Source organism: Polypterus senegalus, chromosome 4, assembly GCF_016835505.1.
Source record: "Polypterus senegalus isolate Bchr_013 chromosome 4, ASM1683550v1, whole genome shotgun sequence".
NCBI classification, from domain to species: Eukaryota; Metazoa; Chordata; class Cladistia; order Polypteriformes; family Polypteridae; genus Polypterus; species Polypterus senegalus.
In genome coordinates, this window is record NC_053157.1 from 17,294,399 (window position 1) to 17,319,560 (window position 25,162).

The 25,162-nt window shown below is 43.3% G+C and overlaps 1 protein-coding gene across 1 annotated transcript in view; it reads left to right on the forward strand.

Annotated features, from left to right (window-relative positions):
- glrbb (glycine receptor, beta b) overlaps nt 1-25,162 on the forward strand; it is a 160,515-nt gene that overhangs the window by 66,236 nt on the left and 69,117 nt on the right. Inside the window, exons 6-7 of the mRNA XM_039750302.1 lie at nt 15,347-15,429; nt 23,896-24,036. Coding sequence (XP_039606236.1) covers nt 15,347-15,429; nt 23,896-24,036 — 224 coding nt within the window. The remainder of the gene's footprint in view (nt 1-15,346; nt 15,430-23,895; nt 24,037-25,162) is intronic.

Genomic DNA, 25,162 nt, shown 5'->3' on the forward strand with positions numbered 1-25,162 from the left:
GCTTGTATGGACTGGGTGTTGGGCAAGGTCATGGAGTCCAGCGGCTGTGGGGCATCTGTCGGTGAATAAAGATTTACTGATCTTGAATTTGCTGTCGAAGCTGTGATCTTCACTAAGTCAATGGAGGCTCTGAACGGGGCTCTGAAGTGTCAGGGTGAGTGTCCTGATATAAACCAAGATCTAGGCCTTTAATGACCTCTTAGGCACGGCCATCAGCAGTGTGCTTGTTTGCAGAGAGAGTGTCGACCTTGTCGAGAGGTTTACTTACCTCGGCAGCGACATTTATGTCTCTGGTGACTCTTCCTATGAAGTCAGTAGACGGATTGGAAAAGCATGGGGCGTCATGAGGTTGCTGGAAAGGTGTGTGTGTCACTCCCAATATCTATGCAAAAGGACAAAGGTCCAAGTCTTTACAGTCCTGGTGCTTCCTGTCTTGCAATATGGTTGCGAGACATGGATGCTGTCCAGTGACCTGAGATGAAGACTGGACTCCTTGGGTATTGTGTCTCTTCAGAGAATCCTTGGGTACAAATGGTTTGACTTTGTGTTGCTCATGGAGTCCCAAATGAGGCACATTACCTGCATTGTGAGGGAGCATTAGTTACAGCACTACAGCCATGTGGCGCGATTTTCTGAGGGTGATCTGGCTCACAGAATCCTCATTGTTGAGGACCTGAGTAGCTGGACCAGGCCGAGGGGACGCCCATGTAATACCTGGCAGCGGCAGACAGAGGGTCATTTCCGGAGGGTATGACTAGACCGTGTTTCTCCCTGGGGGGTTGTCAACTAGAATCCCAAGCTGTTTTGTCATGTGGTGAGTGTGGCAACAAGATATACCAGTGTATGCTCCCCAACCTGACCTGACCTGGTATTGAACACAAAAATTCTGATATCGTGACATCCCAAATTTGAAACACTTTTCTGCAATGTTAGTAATAAAGGATTAAGCATTATGTTTTTCTGCTGACATTTCCATTAGCAAACATTTACAGTGCAGTTTTAATAACTGAAGTACAGACATGGTTAGAGTTATGGTTGAGGGTTGGGATCAGGGTTGTTGTTAAAAAGACACTCAGTGAGTTTAATTTAGCAATCAGACTGCCAACCTTGGGTGTGTACACTAAGTTCAGTGGCTTAACCACTGGTCCACACTGCTTAAGGCTATCCTTTGGTGAAAAACGAAGGACAGATGGATGGTAAACATTCTAGAACTTCATTTCAAGTAACATCCGTTTCATCATCATGGGTGAAATAAAAATACATTTCTTGCATAATGCTTTGCATGATCTGTTCAAAGCTACGCCTCCGCTGAGAAGCTTTTTCACAATCTTACCCTTCATGAACGCCTATGACACATGTGCTTTCTTTGAGATGGATTTATAATGTAAGGCACAGTCAGTTGTTTTTGTTCCTCAAAAATGACTTTCCAGTCATTTTAAATTAATCTTATTACGCAAAGTTGCCCACACCCTCATTTTTTTTACTTTTTTTGTGGAGCAGCATAAAGATCTCTTCATAGAAAAATGTGTTTGAATTTCCTTTTATGGGGTTTCTTGTCCTGATTGACTTCCTGAGGTTCAGAAATAAACACAGACTTTCATAATGGCCTTTGTGTGGCATTAGCACCCATATACCACATGCACTTCAGAACAGGTCATCCACCTGAAGCTAAGCATGTTTGGGCTCAACCAGGACTTGGATGCAAGACCATCTAGGAAGAAGCTTGGGTTGTTGCTGGAAGAGGTGTTTGTGAGACCAGCAGGGGGCGCTTACCCTGTGTGGATCACAATGCCCCAGCAGTGCAGTGGTAGGGACACTTGGCTGTAAATATGACACCGTCCTTTGAATGAAACATAAAACCGAGGTCCTGACTCTCTGTGCTCATTAAAGATCCCTGGGCATCTTTCAAAAAAGAGTAGGGTTTACTTCAATGTCCCGACTAAATTGTCTTCCGTGGCCTAGTCCTTCTGGCCCCCTAATCACCCCCTGTCTCTAACTGGCTGTCTCTCTACCTAACAGCTAATGTGTGGTGAGTGTATTGGCGCAATAATGGCTGCTGTTACATCATTCAGGTGGGTGCCACACATTGGTGGTAGTGGTTGACGTCGTTCCCTTCTGTCTAAGTGCTTTGAGTAGCGAGAAAAACGCTATATAAATATAATTAATTATTATTATTATCCTTCTGTTCATAATTGACACCAGTGATTGCCACAATGTGCTCATAATCTTGTTGGAGTACTTCAGGACACACCGCTGTGAAATATTTTTACTTCATAAAATTGTGGTATAGTGTGTCAGCAGCTTAAAAAAAAAGGCCAGGATTTAAATCCATAAAGCCATGTCACTCTCCATGGGCGCCCACAGAGATGTGTGTGTATATACTGTATATATATATATATGGCAGTATGGGGCGCTAGTGCTCCCTTGAACCCTCAGGTACCATGATAGACACCAGGTAAAAGTCCCAGACTTTTTATTAATTAACAATACTGTGCACAAAGCACACTCCACACTACTCATAAATTACACACCACTACAATAATATTCTTTCCTCCTCGCCCAGACACTTCGCCCCTCTACCTCCCAGCTCAGTTCATTGTCTGGACTGGCCCATAGTCCTTTTATACCTCTTGACCCAGAGGTGTTCCTGCCCAATCACACCACAGTCCCTTATTCCTTCCGGGTCAGGGTAAACAGTCCTTTTCTTCAACCCGGGAGACACGTCGTTTCTTCCTGTCATGTGACCGTGATGCACTCCCAGGTCATAGGGCACATAAGAGCCCACAAGCCCCCCTACAGCGACTCCCTGTGGCCCCCAAGGTATCCAGCAGGGCTGTGTATAAACACTACATAGTCCATGAGGCCCTGCTGGACCTCGGGGCACGATCATGCTGTCGGGAGAGCTCCTCCTGGTTGCCTGGGGGTGAGGACTGGAACACGAAGCCGGCAGTCCTCCACAATTCCCCCCCCCTTAGCGACGACAACTGGGGCGGAACGTTAAGCCCGCGAGGGACATCCTCCTCCAGGAGGACGCAACAGCAAGACCTTGGCTGCATTGTCCATGTCTCCCAGCGAACCTTGAGGGAACGGTGTATCCTTTATCCGCCCGCTCCCCTGTCCCCTGGGAACAATTTCACCACTCGTGGCCCAGCCGACGGCAGTTGTAACACCGATGATTTCCTCCTGGTTGTCTCCCTCTTCGAGACCAGAAACACCTCGGGAATTCCGTCAGCGTCATCTCTGCCCCTTTTCCTGCCAAGGAGGGGTTTATGGCCGCTTTGGTGCTCTCAGCCCTTCTCTCTGTTATGTTAGGAGAGCCACGTTTTATTTTGGGGATCTCCTGCTTAATCTGGGGCTTGTGCTCAGCTTGAGGCTCTCTATAGAAAAAAGAGAGCCTCTTTGCTGTTTGCACGCCCGTTGTCCTACGTTTATTAGGCAGTGGCGTCATTAACGCCAGACCGCTCTGATGAACAGCACTGTTCATCTGCACCGGTGCGGGCGGCGCTTCCCCCAGCCCTCCTGTTACCAAAGACAATCCACCTAACACACCGGTCGGAGTCTTGAGACCTGAACTGCTCCGGAAGGCCACGTCATACGCATTCCCCGGCTCGATCGTTCCTCGCCACGACCGTTCGGTCATTGTGCCACAATCTGTTAGGCACATGGTGCTTTGACATCCACTACTTATTAACTGCGGTGCTGTCTCGCACTGTGTCCCTTTATGCTGTACAATACGGGCTGGACTCACCTGTATTCCCACATCGATCACCACAGGAGCTTCACGACCCAGTCGCCGTAGATATTCCAGTAGACCATTCAGCGGCACCTCGGCCGTCGCTCCCAGCTCTACCACTCGTTCCTTCAGCTCTTTTAATTCCTGCAAGAAACGGTGCAGGGGCTCGAGGTATTTCTCGAGACCCCATAAGTCCGCAAAGTTAGTTAACATGGCCGGCTGTAATTTTGCTTCCGCCTCTTCCTTACCTGCCGACCGGGAACCAATGAGCACGTCCCCTCCTGGCACGTGTTCAGCTGGGTCGCGCAAATGCTCTTGGGTCTTGGAGTCCTCCAGGGGTCGGCTGGCCGTTGTTGGCTGACTGTCTTCCTCCCCTCCTACTGCAACGGAGGGCCATTCAGACATCTCCCGCTGCTCGTTGGCAGCGGTTTTCGTTGCCGCTGCTTCGCTCGCCTTCCCCTCCTTTTCCCGGAGGCTCGGACTCATCGGGGAACGGACGACCTCCCCAGAGGACTCTGAGCGTCCTTCACCTTCCCGGCATCCACCGCGGGAAACCAGGCTATTGTCCTCATATGGGGGCATCGCTAGCCGTCTCCCATCCTGGCTTGTTTTCTGGGAAACGCGGCCATCTTACCGGGACATGAGGTAGGCGTCTGACACGCTGCGGATTTGTGGATGCAGGCATCTGCAAAACAGGATAAAAAACAGCCCGACACATCAGACGCTTTCCCTGCACCTACCTCCGGACTAGGCGGCGTAGTCCCCAATCCATCTAGGGAGCCCGACGCGCTCAGTAGCTGTCCGCGTCCCGACTGTTGCGCCACTCGGGCTTGCTCGGCCTGAATTAGCGCTTGGTCTTCCTCGCTCCCATTCAGGTACGTCCAGGTCATCTCAGCGTCCGTCAGATGCTGTACCCAGCAGGGACTGACCTTTTTATTTCTGGACTTCTTCCCCATCGTTCTCCAAGTAGAATCATGCTCACACTCGCAGTGCTCTCAGTAGTGGGTGGTGTTTGCACCTCCGTGCGTTGACGCGTGATCTTCCTAGGGTTGTCTGCCCACACAAATTTTGTGTTAAATGCAGGTCCCCTGCCAACAGATGGACAGAGAATCCTGCCGACTACGACAGTGTGAGAGTAGGGGGCGCTAGTGCTCCCTTGAACCCTTAGGTACCACGCTAGACACCAGGTAAAAGTCCCGGACTTTTTATTATTTAACAATACTGTGCACAAAGCACACTCCACACTACTCATAAATTACACACCACTACAATAATATTCTCTCCTCCTCGCCCAGACACTTCGCCCCTCTACCTTCCAGCTCAGCTCAGTGTCTGGACTGGCCCATAGTCCTTTTATAGCCCCTAACCCAGAGGTGTTCCTGCCCAATCAGACCACAGTCCCTTATTCCTTCCGGGTCAGGGTAAACAGTCCTTTTCTTCAACCCGGGAGTTTCTTCCTGTCACGTGACCGTGACACACTCCCGGGTCATAGGGCACATAAGAGCCCACAAGCCCCCCTACAGCGACTCCCTGTGGCCCACAAGGTATCCAGCAGGGCTGTATATAAACACTACATAGCCCATGAGGCCCTGCTGGACCTCAGGGCACGATCATGCTGTCGGGAGAGCTCCTCCTGGCGGCCTGGGGGTGAGGACTGGAACACAAAGCCGGCAGTCCTTCACAATATATATATATATATATATATATATATATATATATATATATATATATATATATATATATATAATATACTGGCCGGCACAAAAGCGAAGGCGGGAATCAAAGATGAGGGGAAGGAAGATGGAAAGTAAAGAGGTTAAAAGACATTAAAGGCAGTCTTGGAAGGACGATCTGGCCACCTGGAAGGAAGGAGGAAACAGAATGAGCGGGGACCCCGCGAAGGAGCATTGGCTGTGGCGTTCTAGGGCCTGCCCCACTGAATATTCAGGTGGAGTGTGGCAAGCAAGGCAGGTGCCCTCCCTAGGCTTCCAAGGTGTGACCAAGCGAGCACGAAGGAAGAAGGGAGAAGAGCCGACCTCAGATGGTCTGTCTGTGATATCCGGAGGCAGTCAAGACAGGGTTCGGCATAATGGAGCTCGTGGCTGCTGAGTCTCCGCCGGCTATGCAAGCAATGGGTGAGCCAGGGAGAATGAGAAGAAGGTGGGCTGAAACCGGGAGGAGTTAGCCTGCATTTTAAACGGAATCATTCATTGATTTTTATCCTCACTTTTCACTGGATTTTTACGTATTAATATATGTACTTGGGCAGCACAGTGGTGCAGTGGGTAGCACTGCTGCCTCGCAGTTAGGAGACTCAGGTTCGCTTCCCAGGTCCTCCCTAACGTGGAGTTTGCATGTTCTCCCTGTGTCTGCGTGGGTTTCCTCTGGGTGCTCCGGTTTCCTCCCACAGTCCAAAGACATGTAGGTTAGGTGTATTGGTGATCCTAAATTGTCCCTAGTGTGTGTGTGCATGCCCTGTGGTGGGCTGGCGCTCTGCCCAGGGTTTGTTTCCTGCTTTGTGCCCTGTGTTGGCTGGGATTGGCTCCAGCAGACCCCTGTGACCCTGTAGTTAGGATATAGTAGGTTGGATAATAGATGGATGGATGAATGCTATTTTTAACAAAAACACTTGGGCACTTTTTCCACCATCCTCTGGTTTCATCTGAGAATTGTCCTTATTTGTCAGCTCATGTCGGTCATAACTATAGACGGTGTTGGTTCAGCAGACTCCCATGCGGGAAAAGGGAGTCTGTAGGGGACCGGCATCATCTCACAAAAAAATGAAAATACCATCCATCCATTCATCTACTTGCTAACCTTGCTTATGCTAGTTATGGTGTTTGGAGGCCGGAGCCTGTCTTGATAGTATTGGGTTTAGCCATGGCAACAGCCCTGGGAGCAGTGGCAGATTTCATCACAGGGCACACTAAAACAACCACCCATACCCTTAAATTATTTAGTGACCCTGACCTGGCTTGACGTGAGTCTCTTGTTGTTGGAGTCTTGAGGAAAGTGTCATGATTAGGGGTTAATAAAGTTCAGCATTCTGTTCCTTTTATTATTTGCTTGTATTTCATAATGATTTAGATGTTGTGACTTATTTTGGAACGTCTTGGTTGCTATTTTAGGTCCTAAATCACCAGCATTTTGTTAATGTCCAATTCCTCCCATTTCTAGCAGTGTGGTGTAATAAGTATATAAGTTTAATATGTCACTATGCAATGTACAAAAAATATTTTCTAAATCCACTCACATGTACAGCTAACACAAGGCCAGATTTAGCACACAGGGGCTCATCATTTAGAACTGCTAGGCAAGCATTAGAGGACAAGAAAGGGACAACTGAGAAATGGGCATTGTACTGTTTCTGTGAGTCAGCATGACATTGGATCTTCTTTTCCTTGTTTGGAATGGCATGATTTACCCAATTGGGGGTATGCACACAAAGAAAGAGTATAAAGCTTTGGAACATTGCCCGGCACACCTTTGAATCTGACGGACGAATGGGAGTTACTGTCATCCGATCCTGAAAATCCTTCCAGCGCAGTGACGAAAATGGCAGACTCTATACATCGGGTTCCCTCTACCTGAAAAGTCTTGTCATGGCTTCTTTGTCTCTTATGCCGTGTAAAGAAAGCTGTGTTTTCTCCTATGTGATTTCTTACTACTGTATCACTAAGGTAGGGGTATTGCCTTTTAATATTATATCTATATAGTTTTGGGTTATGTAACATACTGCAATTACAAAATAACATATTCCAACAAGGGAGCTAGTGCCCTCTTCCTGTGGCCTCTGAGGTTGTGGCCTTTGCTTAATCAGCACAACTGAGAGTCCAATCTGTGGATACAGACACCTCAAAAAACCTTGTACAAAAAAGAAAAAATAAAGACTTCTCACATGTTACGTATGGTTTTGACCTCTTGCTTGTTCTCTTGACCTCAACTTTTGTTTCTCATTTAAGCTTTGGTTTCCTTTTGTTCTCAGTCCCGGGTTATAGTTAAAGGTTTACTTGGCATTTTAGAAACCAGCTTTCTGTGAATAACCGGGTTACTAAAGTGTAGGCAAACCCACTGACTGCACAAACACACAGGACGGGTTCTTGCCTTGCTGCAGACATAGGATTGATCCCCTCAACTTGAGTTTTTATGTTTTCTGAATGATAAGAAGCTACTGAGGCTCACAACATCCGCATGCACAAATACACATTTCATCTGGTCAACAGCCATACCACATTCTCTTGAGAGGAGGTCTTCTACCTGAAGATAAGCATGCTCGGGCCTAGCTAGTACTTGAATGGGAAACTAGCCAGGACAAGTTTGGGTTACTGCTGGAAGAGGTGTTAGGGAAGCCAGCAGGGGCCGCTTACCCTGTAGTCTGAAAGTGGACCCCAATGCCCCGTGAAGTGACAGGGACTCTGTGCTGTAAAAAGGGTGTCGTCCTTTGGATGAGACATTAAACTGATCTCCTGACTCTTTGTAATCATTAACGATCCCTGGGCATCCTTCATAAAGAGTAGGGTGTATCCTGAAGTCCTGGCTAAATTACCCACCAGTGCTTGATCATTCTGGCCCCTAATCATCCCCTTTCTCTGATTGGCTAACTATCTCTTACCCTTTCACCACCTAACAGCTAATGTGCGGGAGCATACTGGCACAAAAATGGCTGCCATTGCATCTTCCAGGTGGACACTTCACAGTAGTGATGGTTGAAATAGAAAGCGCTTGAGAAGCCTTGAAAAGTGCCATATAAATGTAATTATTATTATTGTTATTATTATTATTATTATTATTATTAGCTGGTAAACTTAACACAATCATGGCACAAAATGGTCCTGATAATGTGTATAGAGATATGTTATGGTAGAAATTAAATTGGAAATATTTTAAAGAAAGATAAAAGTAGGACCTCTTTGAGTCAGGAACCAGGCAGGAGGAAGCTTGCCCACTGTCTTTTATTTACTTTTCAGCAAATGCTAATGAGGGAACACCATGTACAACATCTACTAAGGGACTTTGTCATGGGCAGAGGTTTGCAGCAGATGATAAAAAAAATAAGCACAGAGGTCTTTGTTTAAAAACAACTCAATTTGCATAACAGTGCTGAATTAACGCATACACATTACCTGACATTTACTCTAATTGGTTTGTTGGCTTACTCGCATATCTGATTGGTTAAAAGACATGAGATGTTTTGTGATAGAGCTAAGCTAGTTTGAAATCCACTAAATAAGTCTTCTTACGCTACATTCTTTTTCTTCCCATATCTCTCAGGTTCAGCCCTTACCCCTGAAATTTCTGTGTTATGTGACAACTGCATGTCTTTGCTGGGTGCAGGACATCTGCTGATTTCTTAATCCTGCTAGAACATCCTGTATATGACATTAGCCTTTTCCTAGTACATTCTTATCCTTTGTTGTTCACTTGACCTTTATCTGCTTTCCTGATATGCTTGAACAGGTTTCTCACATTTATTAACCCTTTTAACCTACTTCTAAGATAGATACTGTACTTTAGTGTGGAAACCATACCAAAACACTTTATGCGCCATAAGTCTCATTTTTCTTCCACACCGTTTATAATTGAAAGTAGAAAAATAAATCATTTGGTTGTCAGCATTCCTAGAGGATAATAAACTTGTGGGGTGTTTTCTGTAAGTTATAACAGGCAAAATTTGAATAATCTAGACTTTGGTGATTCGACAACCTGAATGGGTAGTCCCTAAGGGGCAGCAGGACTTTGATTACCTTCTATAATTTTTGTGATTCTCCTTGCTTCACGTTTTTTTTTTTTTTGCGTTCATTATTTAAAATGAACAGTTTTGTAATCTGTGACTTCCTAGGTGTGGACAGAGAGAGTCATTTTTTTGGAATACAGTGGATTCAGAAAGTATTTAGACCCTTTAACTTTCTGCACATTTTATTGTGTTGCAGATTTAATTTTAAATGGATAACTGTAACATTTTTTCCTATTAATTTATACTCAATAACCTATCTCTTGTGGAGGTTGACCCGGACACAGACAGGCAGACATGTTCATGTCACCCACAAACGTTTATTTACAAATATATACAATAATAATTGGTCACTCAGACCCCAAATTAGTGCACAAACCCCAAAGTCACAGTCCTGGCCACAATGCCTTTCTTCGGGCCGCCTCCACTCTCCTCTCTCTTTCCTCGTCCTTCTTCCACCCGACTCTAGCCTCGAATGAAGGGAGACGACCCCTTTTATACAGTCCCCGGATGAGCCCCAGGTGTTCCTGGCATTCCTCTTCAGGCCACGCCCCAGCGTGGCGGAAGTGCCGGCTGTCCTCCCGGCAGCTCTCCGGGCGCCGTCCTAATTCTTCCCCCCAGCACTTCCTGGTGTGGCGGAAGTGCTGGGGTAACAGGTCCCCAAGGCATTGGGGCGCCTCCTGGCGGTGACCACGGGCCCCTACAGGGTGGAGCTGCCATGCCCTGTACCCGTGGCCCCCAGAGCAACCAGGAAGGTGACCCCCACGTGATCCAGGGTGGGCACAGACCCACATCCGGTCCCTCATGGCGTCCCGGCCGGGTCATGGCCCCTGGCATCCCTGACACTCTCTATTGTGAAAAAAAAAAACTTGCAACGAGAGGTGATCTGAAGAGAGGCAGGGGCACTTTCACTTCCTGTGACACGGTCAAATCATGGTCAAGTCACGTCATATTGACATCCATTGGAAACATGTTCCCATGAGATGGTCACCTAGGCAAGGAAAGTATTAATCAGCCTGGAACAAGTAGAATTGAAAACCTTGCAGGTCCAGATGGGGTCAGAAATAAAAGACAAAGAGTAAAAGACACAGTAGAACATCATAAAGACGTTCAAAAACGTTGGTGCCATACACATGCAGAGCAGGTTACACATTATGAAAGCAGTAGAATTCGAAAGGCTCCAAAAAAACCTTGGCGCGATACACACGGAGCAAGTTAAAAAATATGACAGTATGAAAATTCAAAGGTGTCAAAAAAAAAAGAGAGTACAAACAAACAGAAATTATTACCAGGTGAAATAACAGAACAGCAAAAAGAGATTGAATATATGGACATTGGTGATATGTCAGAAGTATGTAGATATTGTAAGGCTTTGCAGTTTAAATCGGAGACTTGTAGATCGTCTAATTCGTGTTGCCATAAGGGAAAAGTCCCATACGCTATGAGAATCTGTGTTCCCGCAACAACTACAGCTACGACAAGTTTAATTTAGAAAAAAACACAATTTAGTCAGGTGTACATTTATGATCACAGAGACACGATACAACTTAGAATCAACAGAGATACACGATCTGACGTAATAGAAATTATACAGCCAATAATGGATACAGATCCATACGTCCAAAAGTATCGCACTTTACATGAAAGTTATCAGCAAAACACGGACAAAGAAATTTTCTTGCATTTCCATATGAATCCGAAAGATCATAGTCGCATTTATAATAAACCTACATGTGACTAATTGTAAGCGATAATACAAATGAAAGACGGAGATATCAAAGACAGAGTAGATATTCGTGTATATCCAAAGAGAAATTCAAAATAGGTAAAGCAGTAATATTACCATCATCATATCAAGGTAGTCCAAGAGCATTACAACAGTTATATCATGATGCAATGACAATATCCAGAACTATCGCTCTGCCAGATTTCTTTATTACAATGATGTGCAATCCACAATGGCCAGACATCCAGAGCTTCTTGAGAACAATGCCAGTGGCTACATCAGCTCTGGATATTCTCACTTTTGTAAGTGGATTGTTTTATCAGAAAGTCTTTTTTTTATTGAATGAACTCAAAATGGTGTTCGTGCAAAAGGGAGATCTTGACATGCCATTCATATTGCATCATTTACAGTTTCCTGTCAGAATAGCTTTTGCAATGACAATTAACAAATCACAAGGACAAACATTTGAAAAAGTCGGTTTATTTATAAGAGACAAAGAAACAATATTCACTCACGGACAGTTATACGTTGCATTATCACGCTTTAAGACCAAACAAGGAATCAAAATTCAATGCGATCTAGAAGAAAAGTCCATTCCAAATACTGTTTTTTATGAAGTTTTAAAATAAAAAGTGAACATAATGCATATGTAACAATTCCCATGGGAAGAAAAAAAAAACACTTTATATTGTATTTCTACAGGACCAAACCTGGGGGTTGGCGAGCGAAGCGATCAGGGGGCGGAGCCTCCTATTAATGATAAAGTGAAAACATGTTTCAAGAATGTTTTGCAAATTCACAAATAATAAAAAATAAATTTAAAAATAAAAAACCTTGAAATCTCTTCTTCATACAGGTATGCTGATCCTTAATTTAGTACTTTGTAGAAGCCAATTTAACAATTACAGCTTTGAGTCTTCTTGGCTAAATTTCTAATTGCTTTGCATACCTGATGTTTGAGCAGTTTATCCCATTCCTCCTGGCAAATCATTGCAAGCTCTGTTAGATTGGGTGGGAGGTATCTGCAAACTGCCATCTTCAGGTCTGTTCACATACTGTCTTTTGGGTTTAAATCTGGGTTTGGGCCTGGCCACTCAAGGATACTGAGAGACTTGCCCCAAAGCCACTGCAGCATTGTCTTGGATGTATCTGCCAGGTCATTGTTGTGTTGAAAAATGAACCATCAGCCCAATCTGAAGTCGCATGCCTTTTGGACTGGAGCCGGTTTTCGTCAAGGAACTCTCTGTACTTGGCTTCATTCATTCTTCACTCATTCTTGACCTGCCACTGAGAAGCTCCCAGACAGTATGATGCTACCACCACCATGCTTCACCATAGGGATGGTATTAGGTATGCGATAAGCAGTGCTTGGAGTTCTGCCCAGAGAGTTCAGTTTTTGTCTCATCAGTCCAGATAATCTTTTTCCTCATGCCAGCAAATGCCTTTTACTTAAGAGTGGATTCTGTCTAACCCTTCTACCCAAATCCCTGATTTATGAAGTGCTGCTGTGATAGTTGTCCTTCTGACATCTCCTAAAGCCGCCGAAGTGTAAGACAAGGTCAAGCATGGGTAAAATGCGTGCCAAAAGAAATCTCTCTGTCCAAAAGTTTGTTTTAAAAATATTTAGTGAAAGTTAAAAGCAAATAATCCACACAAGAATAAAACAAAAAATAGTTACACACGTAGAATAAAAGGCAAAAAAAAGGAAAAATATATCTTCTCTAAACTTAGCTTTTCTAGAGAAACTTCAGTTATTTCTGTACTTAAAAGTTCTTTACTTCTTCTTCTTTACTTAAAGATTCTTAGCTTCTTATATACTTAAAGATTTTAGCTTCTTCTTTCTATACTTAAAGTTTCTTAATTTCTTCTTCTGTACACCTTAAGCATACAGTTCAACACTTAAATAAGTGCTATTTTATGAGTGACTTCACACGTAGACCTGGACATGTAGGCATGGTTTAAAACCGTATGCCTTCCACACCTTACTGATGGCAAGGCTGGTCACTAACTGAAGAATAATGTTTACTCAAAGCTGTTAGAAATGGCAAGAATATACCAATACAATTCTACTTGTGGGGTTTATAGGAACCTCCCATAGATTATGCATTGTCATCTAGTAAAATATTCATGAATCTTATAGAACTAGGAAAATGGCTCTTACATCTCCCATTACAGCGGAGAACTTCAGAAGCTCTGTAAGAGTGGCCATTGGGTTATTTATTTATTTGCATTTTATTGATTTTTATTTAAATCAAATAACATTCCATACCAGCAAGTCAAGTTTTAAAAAACTAGGTTCGAAACAAATCAAGCCCCAACCATGAAAAAGAGAGCTAGGCCAGCAGAGTAAAACTTTAAACTACTAAAAATACGTAAATAGATACATTAATAAATGAATAAAAATGAATAGAATAAAAAAGAGGGGAGAGAATATTCTTCCTCAATTTAAATGCTTATTTTAAAATGTTATTGATTAGATTTTTTTCGAAAAAGTTTTATACAGGGAGAATTCGATTTTTTTCCAATTTCAAATAGTATATAACATCAGTTGCCCACTGACATAGAATAGGAGAGTTAGGATTCTTCCAGTTGAGCAAAATAAGTCTACGTGCCAGTAGTGTGGTAAAGGCCATTACAATTTGTTTGTTCTTCTCCACTTTAAACCCATCTGGAGGTACATCAAACACAGCTGTTAGTGGATTAGGAGGGATAGTGACACAAAAGCCATTGATTTATTGATCACCTCCATGATCCAAGGTGCTTCTTGCTCGGTTACTCAGTTCCACCAAGCAGCAAGCTCTAGAAAGAGCTCCAAACTTCTTCGACTTCACAATTATTGGGGTCACTGTGCTCTTGGGAACACTCCAAGGTTTAAAAATGGTTGAATACCCTTGCCCTGATCTATGCCTCCCAGAGGTCTACAGAGAGTTTCTTGGACTTCATGACTTGGCTTTTGTCCTCAAAAGTCGTGTTAATTGTGGGACCTTCTATACACAGGTGCCTTTCTAAATGATGTCCAGTCACTCCAATTTGCCACTTGTGAGTTCCAGTCAAGTTCTAGAAGCATCTCAAAGATAATTAGAGCAAACAGGATGGACCTGACCACAATCTGCAGTTCCACAACAAAAGCTCTGAATGCTTACATGAACGTTTTGGATTTTTGATAATTTTTCCAACCTTTTCTGAAAATGTTTTTACTTTATCATTATTGGTAATTGAGTGTAGTTTGATGGATATATAATTAATCCGTATAAAATTAAATATACAACACAATAACACATGCAAAAAGAGTGGGGGGGGGGAGGAGTATGAATCCGCTACATATAATTAAGAATGAAATTTCAAGCATTGATGGGTAAACGGCACACCATTATTTGGTGTAACAAGATGGCACAGGGGTAGTGTGCTGCTTCACCATCCTGGTTTGAATGTCTCAGTCATTACACTTTTAGCGTTTGCTCATTTTATTTTTTTTTTCCTGGTATCCTAATTTTTTCCCACATTTCCAGACAGGTGCATGTTAGGGCAATCGGTGGTTCCAAATTAGTTTGAGTGTGGTGGTGTGTATGAGTGAACCCTGTGATGGACTGCTAGGGGTGCTTCCTGCATTGCACCCTGTTCTGCCAGGGTAGGCTGGGCCCAAACTTTGACCCTGACTTGGATTATGTTATGTTATTGGGTGTAAGATTTAAAAAGGGCATTTTATAATCTTAAATCTTCTGTATAGGTAAGGCACAGTGGTAGCGCTGCTGCTTTCCAGTAAGGAGACCAGGGTTCACATTCTGGGTCCTCCCTGCGTGGAGTTTGCATGTTCTCCCCATGTCTGTGTGGGTTTCCTTTGGCTGTCTAAAGACATGCAGGTTAGGTGAATTGGCGATACTAAATTGGCCCATGTGTGTGTTGTGTGTGTTTGCCCTGAAATGGACTGGCATCCTGTCCAGGGTTTGTTCCTGCCTTGTACCCTGTGCTAGCTTGGATAGGCTTCAGCACCCCCTGCCACCCTGTTCAGGAACAAGCGGGTTAGAAAATGACTGAAATCTCCTGTTATAGTATTCAAAGAAATTTAAGACTAAATGTGAGATTTTGATAATTAAATGTAACATAGACAAGTATACAGATGCATGTTTGATTAATAATATTTTTCTTATTCTTTTAGGTTATCTGTCACACTTTCCTGCCCTCTGGACTTGACCTTATTCCCAATGGATACTCAGAGATGCAAGATGCAGTTAGAAAGCTGTATGTTAAAACATTTTAATTATATATTGCTTTTCTTTGATTCGAAGATCTAAATGTAAAACAGTAAATGAAGTCTACCTGTAAATGTGTATATATTTTGTGTGTTGCAAATATTGTATACCAATTTATATGCCATACTCAAAGTGTTTGTTTTAATTTGAAAGGAATACTCCACCCAAAAATGATATTTTTAAATATATTATTTACGCCATGTATTTTGTAGTGATAGCCTAGAAAGCATTTTTAATCTCCTGGTTTCATGCAAAACAGATAAGGAAGTTTCTTACAAAATAGGTGTTGTGACCAAAAGGGGGCGCCACTGATCCACGAACCCCAGACACAATTACACCCAACATAGTCACGGGTTGATGCACAGCAACCTTTTAGCTCAAACTTCTTCCATTTCACAATTATTAGAGCCACTGTGCTCATGGGAACACTCTAAGCTTTAAAAAATGGCTGTATGCCCTAGCCCTGATTGATGCTTCACCACAATTTGATCAGGGAGGTCTACAGAGAGTTTCTTGGACTTCGTGGCTTGGTTTCTCTCCTGACATGCAGTGGGAATTGTGGGACCTTCTATACACAGGTACACACGCCACTCTTTCCTGCCCTCTGGACTGGACCTTATTCTCAATGGATACTCAAAGATACAAGATGCAGTTAGAAAGCTGAGTGTTAAAACATTTTAATTTTACACACAATTTCTAATGAGTTTGCATGCAGTTTGTGTGAGGAACTTTCAGATTTGGGTACGACTGCCGATCCTAATGTGATGTGGGAGACCTTCCGTGACAAGACCCTGAAGGTTGCTGAGGGTTGTGTTGGTGTTACCGGTGTTCCCAGAAGGAGGTGTTTCATCTCACAGGGCACCCTGGATATCATCGAGAGGAGTCAAAGTGCACGGCTCAATGGCAACTCTGGCCTGTACTGGGAACTGAGAAGGACGGCTGCAAGGGCTCTGAGGGAAGATAAAGAGGCGTTTGTTAGAGGAATCTGTGAGCAAGTGACACACCATCTGTGGTCTAGCGACCCACGTCCTGCTTACAGAGGAATCAAAGCATTACACACATCTGAATCTGTTCATCGGAGAGTCACAGTCAGGGCAGCTGATGGAATGGCCCTTACGGATGACACTGCAGTTGTGACCCACTGGGCTGGCTACTTTGAGCAGTTGTTCAAAGCTAGGGCGTTGGATATCTCTGGTCCACGGTTCTTGAGGCTGATCCTCCATTTAGCTGTGGACAAGCCAATCTCACTGAGATTGCACAGGTGGTGAACCTGCTGAGGTGGGGAAAGGCTGCAGGGATCTGTGGTATCCGGATTGAACTTCTCCAGGCTGATGGTAAGGCTGTCCTCCTGGCATTGCAAGCAATCTTTAGTTCCATTTGGGAGACTGGCATCATCATCATGGTGATCGGTCTGGTTTTACACCTAAGAAGTCTACCATCGACCACATCCTGACACTGAGGGTTCTCATAGAACGCAAGCGCCAATATCGGCAGAGTTTCTTTGCAGCCTTTGTTGATTTTCGCAAATCATTCGACTCAGTTGATCGAGCTGCCCTGTGGGACATCCTGAGGGTTCGCGGGATCACCGCAAGGTTGCTGGATATCATGGTTGGCCTGTGTCACTGGTACTATGAGTGCTGTGCAGACTGGAGGCAGGACCTCTGTGTTTTTCCCAGTTGAATCTGAAGTTCGTCAGAGATGTGTTCTGCTCCTACTCTGTTCAATGCTTGGTTGTGGGGTCCAGCTGTTGTGGATCATCTGTTGGTATAGAGAGATTCACTGATCTTGACTTTGCTGACGATGTTATGATCTTTGCGGAGTCAGTGAAGGCCCTGATCGGGGCACTCGGGAGACTGAGTGAGGAGTCTGAGTATCTGGGCTTGTGAGTGTCCTAATAAAAACCAAGAGCCAGGCCTTGAATGACCATTTGGGCACAGCCATCAGCAATTTGTGTCTGTAGAGAGAGTGTCTACCTTATCTAGAGGGTTACTTACATTGACAGTGACATTCATGTCTCTGGTAACTCTTCCTGTTAAGTCAGTAGATGGATTGGGAGAGCATGGGAGGTCATGAGGTCACTGGAAAGGGGTGTGTGGTGCTCCCGATATCTAAGCGAAAGGACGAAGGTCCAAGTGTTTAGAGTCCTAGCGCTTCCTGTCTTGCTATATGGTTGCGAGACATGGACACTATCCAGTGACCTGAGACGAAGACTGGACTCCTTTGATACTGTGTCTCTCCGGAAAATACTTGGGTATCATTGGTTTGACTTTGTGTCGAATGAGCGGTTGCTCCTGGAGTCCCGAATGAGGCACATTACCTACATCGTGAGGGAGTGTCAGTTATGGCACTATGGCCATGAGGTGCGTTTCCCCGAGGGTGATCCAGCTCATAAGATCCTCATTGTTGGGGACCCAAGTGGCTGGACCAGGCCAAGGGGTCGCCCACATAACACCTGGCTGTGGCAGATACAGGGTAGGACTGGACCGCGTGTTTGCCTGGGGGGTTGCCAACCGGGATCCCAAGCTGTTTCGACGTGTAGTGGGTGCGGCAACGTGCTGTACCAGTGCATGCACTCCAACTTGACTTGACTTGACAGAATTGCGACCATGGGGGACACCACTGATACCTGAACCCCAAACACAATTACACCCAACACAGTCACAGGTTGATGCACAGCACCTTCATGAATCAGACAATCCCAGCCAAAAGTATAAATTGCCAAAACTGATTAAAGTTTCTTTCCTCTTCATCCACTCCTCTGGTGAGTATCATCCACTGTCCTTACGTAAATGACACAAGATGGCTCCTTTTATGCTAGACCCAGGATTATTTCCAATGTAATGACATAACATTTCAGAAGCACTTACGGGTCATATGGAACTCCCCAAAAGTTTTGATACTTTCTCCTGGCAGCTCCCTATGGTGGCACTCAGGGATCCCTATAGGGTTGCCCTTATGATCTACATATCTCATCGAACCCTGTAGGAGTTCAACTCTTTCAGGGCAAATGTCGACTTTTGTTGAAATTCAGGGTTAGATGACGGTAATCAGCTGTAAACAGCGACAAAACTCATTGTTACATTTGAGTTTGACTCTCTTTGCTAGAAAGAAAGTTAGCTACTTTGTTCCTGCCTTACGCCCTGTGTTGGCTGGGATTGGCTACAGCAGACCCCCGTGACCCAGTCTTAGGAAATAGCGGGTTGGATTTTGGATGGATGGATGGAAAGTTAGCTACATTGATTTGACCTCCACTCCCTGAGCGTGCATGAGTAGCAAAGAGCAAACAACCTCTGAAATAGTATTGAGATCTGACCAGAAACCAAAGCGAATGTGCAAAACAAAACACTTTGCAGGTAAAATTTTGCGTATTATTGCTGAATCGGACTCTGACTTGTCGGACTCTGATTTTGATGCAGGTGAACTGGAGATGGAGATCAAAAATGAAAGTGAGGTACCAGCATAAGCTGACCGTGGTGCTGACCACATCCATGTAGCTGATGTGTAGCCATGTAGTATTCAGCCCTCAAAGAGATAAATGAAATAATTATAGAAAACCTTTCCTGCGTTCTCCTGGGAGGATACTGACTGGCGCTTACAATGACAAGAGGTACAAGTCAGATTGCATCGCACTGCAACTGCCACTGCCGCCCACCTGCCAAGTGAAGACAGTCAAGCAACTAGTCCGCCTTACATTCCTGCTGGTCGTTGAGCCAACTCCGTGCAGCCACCAAAGACGTTGAACAGGCGCCAACAGCAGCAACGGATGTTTTAAATTGACTTATGTGTGAAACCATTGCTTTGATTGCTTTTCTTTTTTTTGGAAAAAATATTCAGCCCTGAAAGAGATAAACTGGGGCTGTAGCAGAGCAGCACTGATGCCTATAAACTATAAACTGTTCCCGATATCCAGTCCCCCCTCACAACACATCCATTCATGATATGATTGTCCCAACTGGGATAGGAACCTGGAGCCTTCCCGACTGGGTAGCATTTGTATTTATGTAGTCCACCTATTATGGTCTCCTGGCCAGATGAGGTATCACCCTTCATCCCAGTTAGGGTGCCAGTTCAGCATTTGCAGAGTCCATAATGTCCAACATTGAACAACACCAAACACTAATAGAACGTCCATGTAAAAATCTCATGTTACTCGTGCTGCTTAACTCACATGATACATCATCCAATCATATGAACACCATGTCCCAAACAAATGTATTTTTACTAATAATAATAATAATAATTTTTATTTATGTAGTGCCTTTCATATACACAAGGACACTTTACAATAGCAATTACATACAAGAAAATGAGTAATACTCATTGAAGAGATGTGTTTTTAACAGGAGTTTGAAATGAATAATAGATTTTCCTGGCGAAGACTGAGAGGAAGAGCATTTCAAATTTTAGTTGCCATCACACTGTTAGTTCTGCCACCCATAGTTACTAACCTCTATTTAGGCACAATGAGTAAGTTAGCATCCGATGATCTTAATGCACGAGCAGGAGTGTAAGGAAACAGCAGCTCAGACAGATAATGAGGGGCTAAACCATGAAGGGCTTTAAAAGTGATGAGAATAATTTTATATTTGATTCTTGAAAAGGCTGGTAACCAATGAAATCATAGCGGACAGGAGTGATGTGAGCAGATTTTTTAGTGTGTGTAAGTAAACGAGCAGCAGAATTCTAAACAAACTGTAATCTATTGATATATTTAGTTGGGATGCCATAAAACAAAGCACTGCAACAGTCCAGGGGCCTCATGTATAACGCCGTGCGTAGAACTCGCACTATAACATGACGTAAGCACAAAAGCCGAAATGTGCTTACGCACAGAACAATCCAGATGCAGGAATCTGTGCGTACTCCAACTTCCACGTTCTTCCGTTACATAAATCCCGATCAGTGTGAAAACTAACGCTCGTGCACGCGCATTATGTAACGCCCTAAATCCTCCCAGAATTACGCCTATTTGAATATGCAAATCAATATAAATCGCCCTTAAGCACAGCCTTCTGTGAAAAGACAATGGGAAAAGCACGGGGGGAAACATAAGAATTTCAGCGAATACCAAGTGGAGGCAAAGGAAAAACATACTATTTGTTCAAATAAGCCGTGGTATAATCAACAAAATGAAGTTGATCGAGTGATATAGCGTGTTGGAGAAACATGAAAGCTCACATCCACAAAATCGCACAGTGCCGGAAATAAAAAGAAGACACATATCAAAGTCGCCGTGGAAAGCCGAGTTGTAGCCCACTGTCTGAGTGTCATATGAAAGTTTATTAGGTACAGAGAAAAAGGCACACGGTGGGGAAAAAGCACGAAATGTCACTTCAATCTCGACATTTCCACTTTAATCACGTAGTTTATTTTGTCATTAAAGTAGAACATCATAAAATTCATCTTAAAATTGTTTAATTAACCAGTTTCTAAAATCACATCGTAATTAAAGTAGCACGTTAAATGCTTTGTTTTGTATTTGATTTTCTATGTGCTCTATGTGTGTGAATCACTACTTGCTTCTTAAACTGGCTCTCTTCCTCCAACTGGACACAGAATCCATTACATTCGTGATATTACAGCTCTCTGAATAACTAAAATACTGAGATGTATACGTGATGTCATTTTCATGATGATAGGAGTTAAAGCACGTTATTAAACATGTTTCACTTCGATGAAATAATTTATTGCAGCAGTACTCAGGGCGGCTCTAAGCTTGTGGTGGCACTGGGCAGAGGAAGAATCGGTGGCTGGCTCCTTCGCAACCAATGTCAGTAAAGTATCTTATGCACGGTGGATGGCCACATATGTTGCAGACACTAGCCGCCTCGTGCTCATGACACAAGCATTTAACTTTTGCCGAAATTTGTCGCTGCGTTTTTAGCTGTGTTGTTATTTTCTCTTTCTGTTTTATATTCAATATATATTGGCGTAGCCGTCACTGCAGTCAGTGCTTTTCTTTCCCCAAGTAACCGATCGCCATACAATCAGCTCTGTAATAGACATTAAGCCATCTGTAAGCTTAGCACCGATTCTTCAAAACGTTTAAAGAACATTGAAATATCTTCGTAGTACATGTTTAATTATTCTATCCTTAAAGACACTCCCAGTGAAGAATATAGATTATTTAAATGAAGTTAAAGTTTTATCTGTATAATTTAACAAACATATTTTGCTGCATTTCACCTTAAAAATGATATCGTCATCATATGTACACGCTTTATAAAGTGGCTCAGGTTGTGAGATATTATAACTATAGTGCAAGTTTACAGTGGGGTGATTGTACTTATAAGTACAAACAGTTCTACAAGGAGCACTTGATTGGCTGCATTTAAAGTTCTTGGGATTAAACTGTTTTGAACCGCGAGGTCCGTACAGGAAAGGCTTTGAAACGTTTTGCAGTGGCAGAGACAGCATGTGCTTAATGCCCAATACCGATAATTCTCTTTCCGATCAGCTGCTGCTGTGATTCACACTCAGATACAGTGATATAAATACTCCGAGTGGTGCAGTGAGAGAAATTTGAAAAAAGATGATCCGCTGTGGCAACTCCTAACGGGAGGAGCTGAAAGAAGAAGAAGAAGAAGAAGAAGTGAGAGTAACAATGCTAAAGCAGTTATGGTATTTGGAATACTATGGCTGTTCCCTGGACCATTATATTGTTACGAGTTAATTACAATCAGATGCATTACACTAATAAACAATATGCGGTTAGTTTCTGTGTATTTATAAAGCCGCGTCATGAAAATAATGAGTAATCACACAAGAACAGTAGCACTGCTTTGACGCTGGGTGCCGCCAGTTTGCAAAACCGAGCGGAGAACTTGCGTACGACAAGACATGAGGTACCGTGGAAAAGTGCGTAGCTTTACGCCAAGTGTAGGTTTTATACATCGCGATTTGAACGTGGAAAAGTTCTTACACAACATTTCTGTGCGTACGCACCGTTTATACATGAGGCCCCAGATGGGTAGTGATGATGAAAGCATGAATGAGTGTTTCAGTATCCTTCACACTGAGGAAAGAATGCAGATGAGCAATGTTACAAAGAAGAAACAAAGCTGTCTGTACTATTGAGCTGAGGTGTGGTTGGAAAGTAAGAAGCTGATCATATATGACACCCAAATTACGGTTGTTGAGGGTTCAACCAGGATTTCATTGAAGTCAATTTTTAGCCCACGAAGGGCAGAGAGGACAGATTTGGTACCAACTAATAAGATTTCTGTTTTATCAGGATTAAGTCGTAAAAAATGAAACTGTTAATGATTGATTTCCCGAATGCAATTAGTCAATGCAACTGGTGAAGATGTTGCAGTTGCATCAACACTTATATAAAGCTGTGTGTCATCGTCATAGCAGTGGAAGCTTAGACCATACTGATGAATAATCTCACTTAATGGGAGCATAGAGAAGTTAAAGAGGTTTGGACCAAGAACTGACCATTGAGAGGTACCTTGTGTGAGTGAAGTGTAGCAGATTTGTGTTCCCTAATGAATACATAATACTGGCGATCACTGCGGTATGACATGAACCAAGAAAGAGCAGCTCCAGAGATACCAGTGTCTAAGAGTCGTGACAGTGAAATGTCATGGTTAACTGTATCATACGCTGCACTTAAGTCAAGGAGAACTAGAATAGCGGCCATCCCAGAATCTGCGGTTATAAGTAAGTCATTGGTTACCTTAAGTGAAGCAGTTTCAATGCTATGAATCCAGATTGAAAAGGCTCAAGCAAGTTATGCAAGTTTAAATAATCATTAAGTTGAGCAGCAACAACCTTTTCTAAGATCTTAGCCATAAATGGAAGATTAGAGATTGGGCGATAAAATTTTAGCTGTAACGGATCTAAGACGGGTTTTTTTTTTCAAGACAGGGGTTACAGCAGCAGTTTTTAAGATATTGTTAAACGAATCTCTTCCAGAAAGCAATTTTGCTTGTGAAAATGGAACACGCTCAAACACAACTGTGCATTTGAAAGCATTGGAATTAAAGACCTGAGCAGATTCATTGGTTTTGGTCATGACTCCAGCCCATCAACAGCTTATTCATTGGCTAACATTGCACTTTGAATGGTATGAAAAGTGTAAAGTTCACTAAAGAACAAAAGTTAAAGAAAAGTGAGTAAAAACGTTATCAAGAAGAGAATATGCCTCAGATGTGTGCATATCTGAGGTGCTTCAACGTGCAGGAGGTCAGTTTACATGTGCAGTTTCACAAATCGTTCTTAAATAACCCTGAGGTACGGCAGTTTTAGATATGAATATAAATGTAACCACGGGAGGTGGCCTACAGCTACAAATGATCATTCGTGTTTGAGCCTTTTCCATTTTCGTTCTCCTCGTAGCCTTTTGATCCTGTTGCTCTCATGTTGAACTGCAACCTAATCTTTGTCAATCAGTAAAAGCTTGGTCACCATAATGGAAATGTTGTTTTCTCGTTTTTGCATTCATTATTAGTTGGATATACAACGGATGACTTGCGGTTCATATGGCAATCGGGAGACCCTGTTCAAATGGAACAGATTGCACTTCCCCAGTTTGATATAAGACAAGAAGACATTGAGTATGGAAACTGCACAAAGTACTACAAAGGGACAGGTAAGCAGTAACAAAGATAAAGGTGACATACAAGGCTAACATTGTCGATAAATTAGACAGAGTATGATGTACTGGCTATGGCAATGGACTTTACATCCACAACGATGCTGATTCAGTCCCTTTGTGTGGCCACGAGAAAGTAATTTAATCTGCCTGTGCTTCAATTAGAAAACATTTACAGACAAATTTTAAAAAGTGAAGCAACACAGATTTGTATAATTGCTTCTACTACAAATGTTTGTATGATTTACCAGCAAAAAATCAGTCACATAGTATTCATCCGCATAAAGTCCAAAAATGGTCTTTGCATTTGATCCTCCATTCCATCTTTACTCAGGATAAATCAGGTTCAAGCTGCTGCAGTCAGGCAGTTGCAATATCCTGTCATCAGTTGCAAAAGGCATCCTGAATGAAGAGAATGAGAAAGAGAGAAGGTTGGATGATGATTAGCAGGGAGGGAGTAAGGACAGCTATGAAGAGGATGAAGAATGGGAAGGATGTTGGTCCAGATGACATATCTGTGGAGGAATGGAGGTGTTTAGGAGAGATGGCAGTGGAATTTAATAGAATCTTGGAATGTGAGGTGATGCCTGAGGAGTGGAGTGGAAGTGTACTGGTACTGATTTTTAAGAATAAGGGTAATGTGCAGAGCTATAGTAACTACAGTGGGATAAAATTGATGAGCCACAGCATGAAGTTATGGGAAATAGTAGTGGCAGCTCGGTTAAGAAGAAAGGTGATGTTTAGTGAGCCGCAGGATGGTTTCATGCCAGGCAAGAACACCACAGATGCGATGTTTGCCCTGAAGGTGTTGATGGAGAAGTTCAGAGAAGACCAGAAGGAGTTGCATTGTCTATTTATGGACCTGGAGAAAGCATATGACAGGGTGCCTAGAGGGGAACTGTAGTATTGTATGAGGAAGTCGGGAGTGGCAGAGAAGTACGTAAGAGTTGTACAGGATATGTTCAAGGGAAGTGTGACAGTGGTGAAGTCTGTTGTAGGAGTGACGGATGCATTCAAGGTGGAGGTGGGATTACATAAGGGATCGGCTCTGAGCCCTTTTTTATTTGCAATGGTGATGGACAGGTTGACAGACGAGATTAGATAGGAGTCCCCGTGGACTATG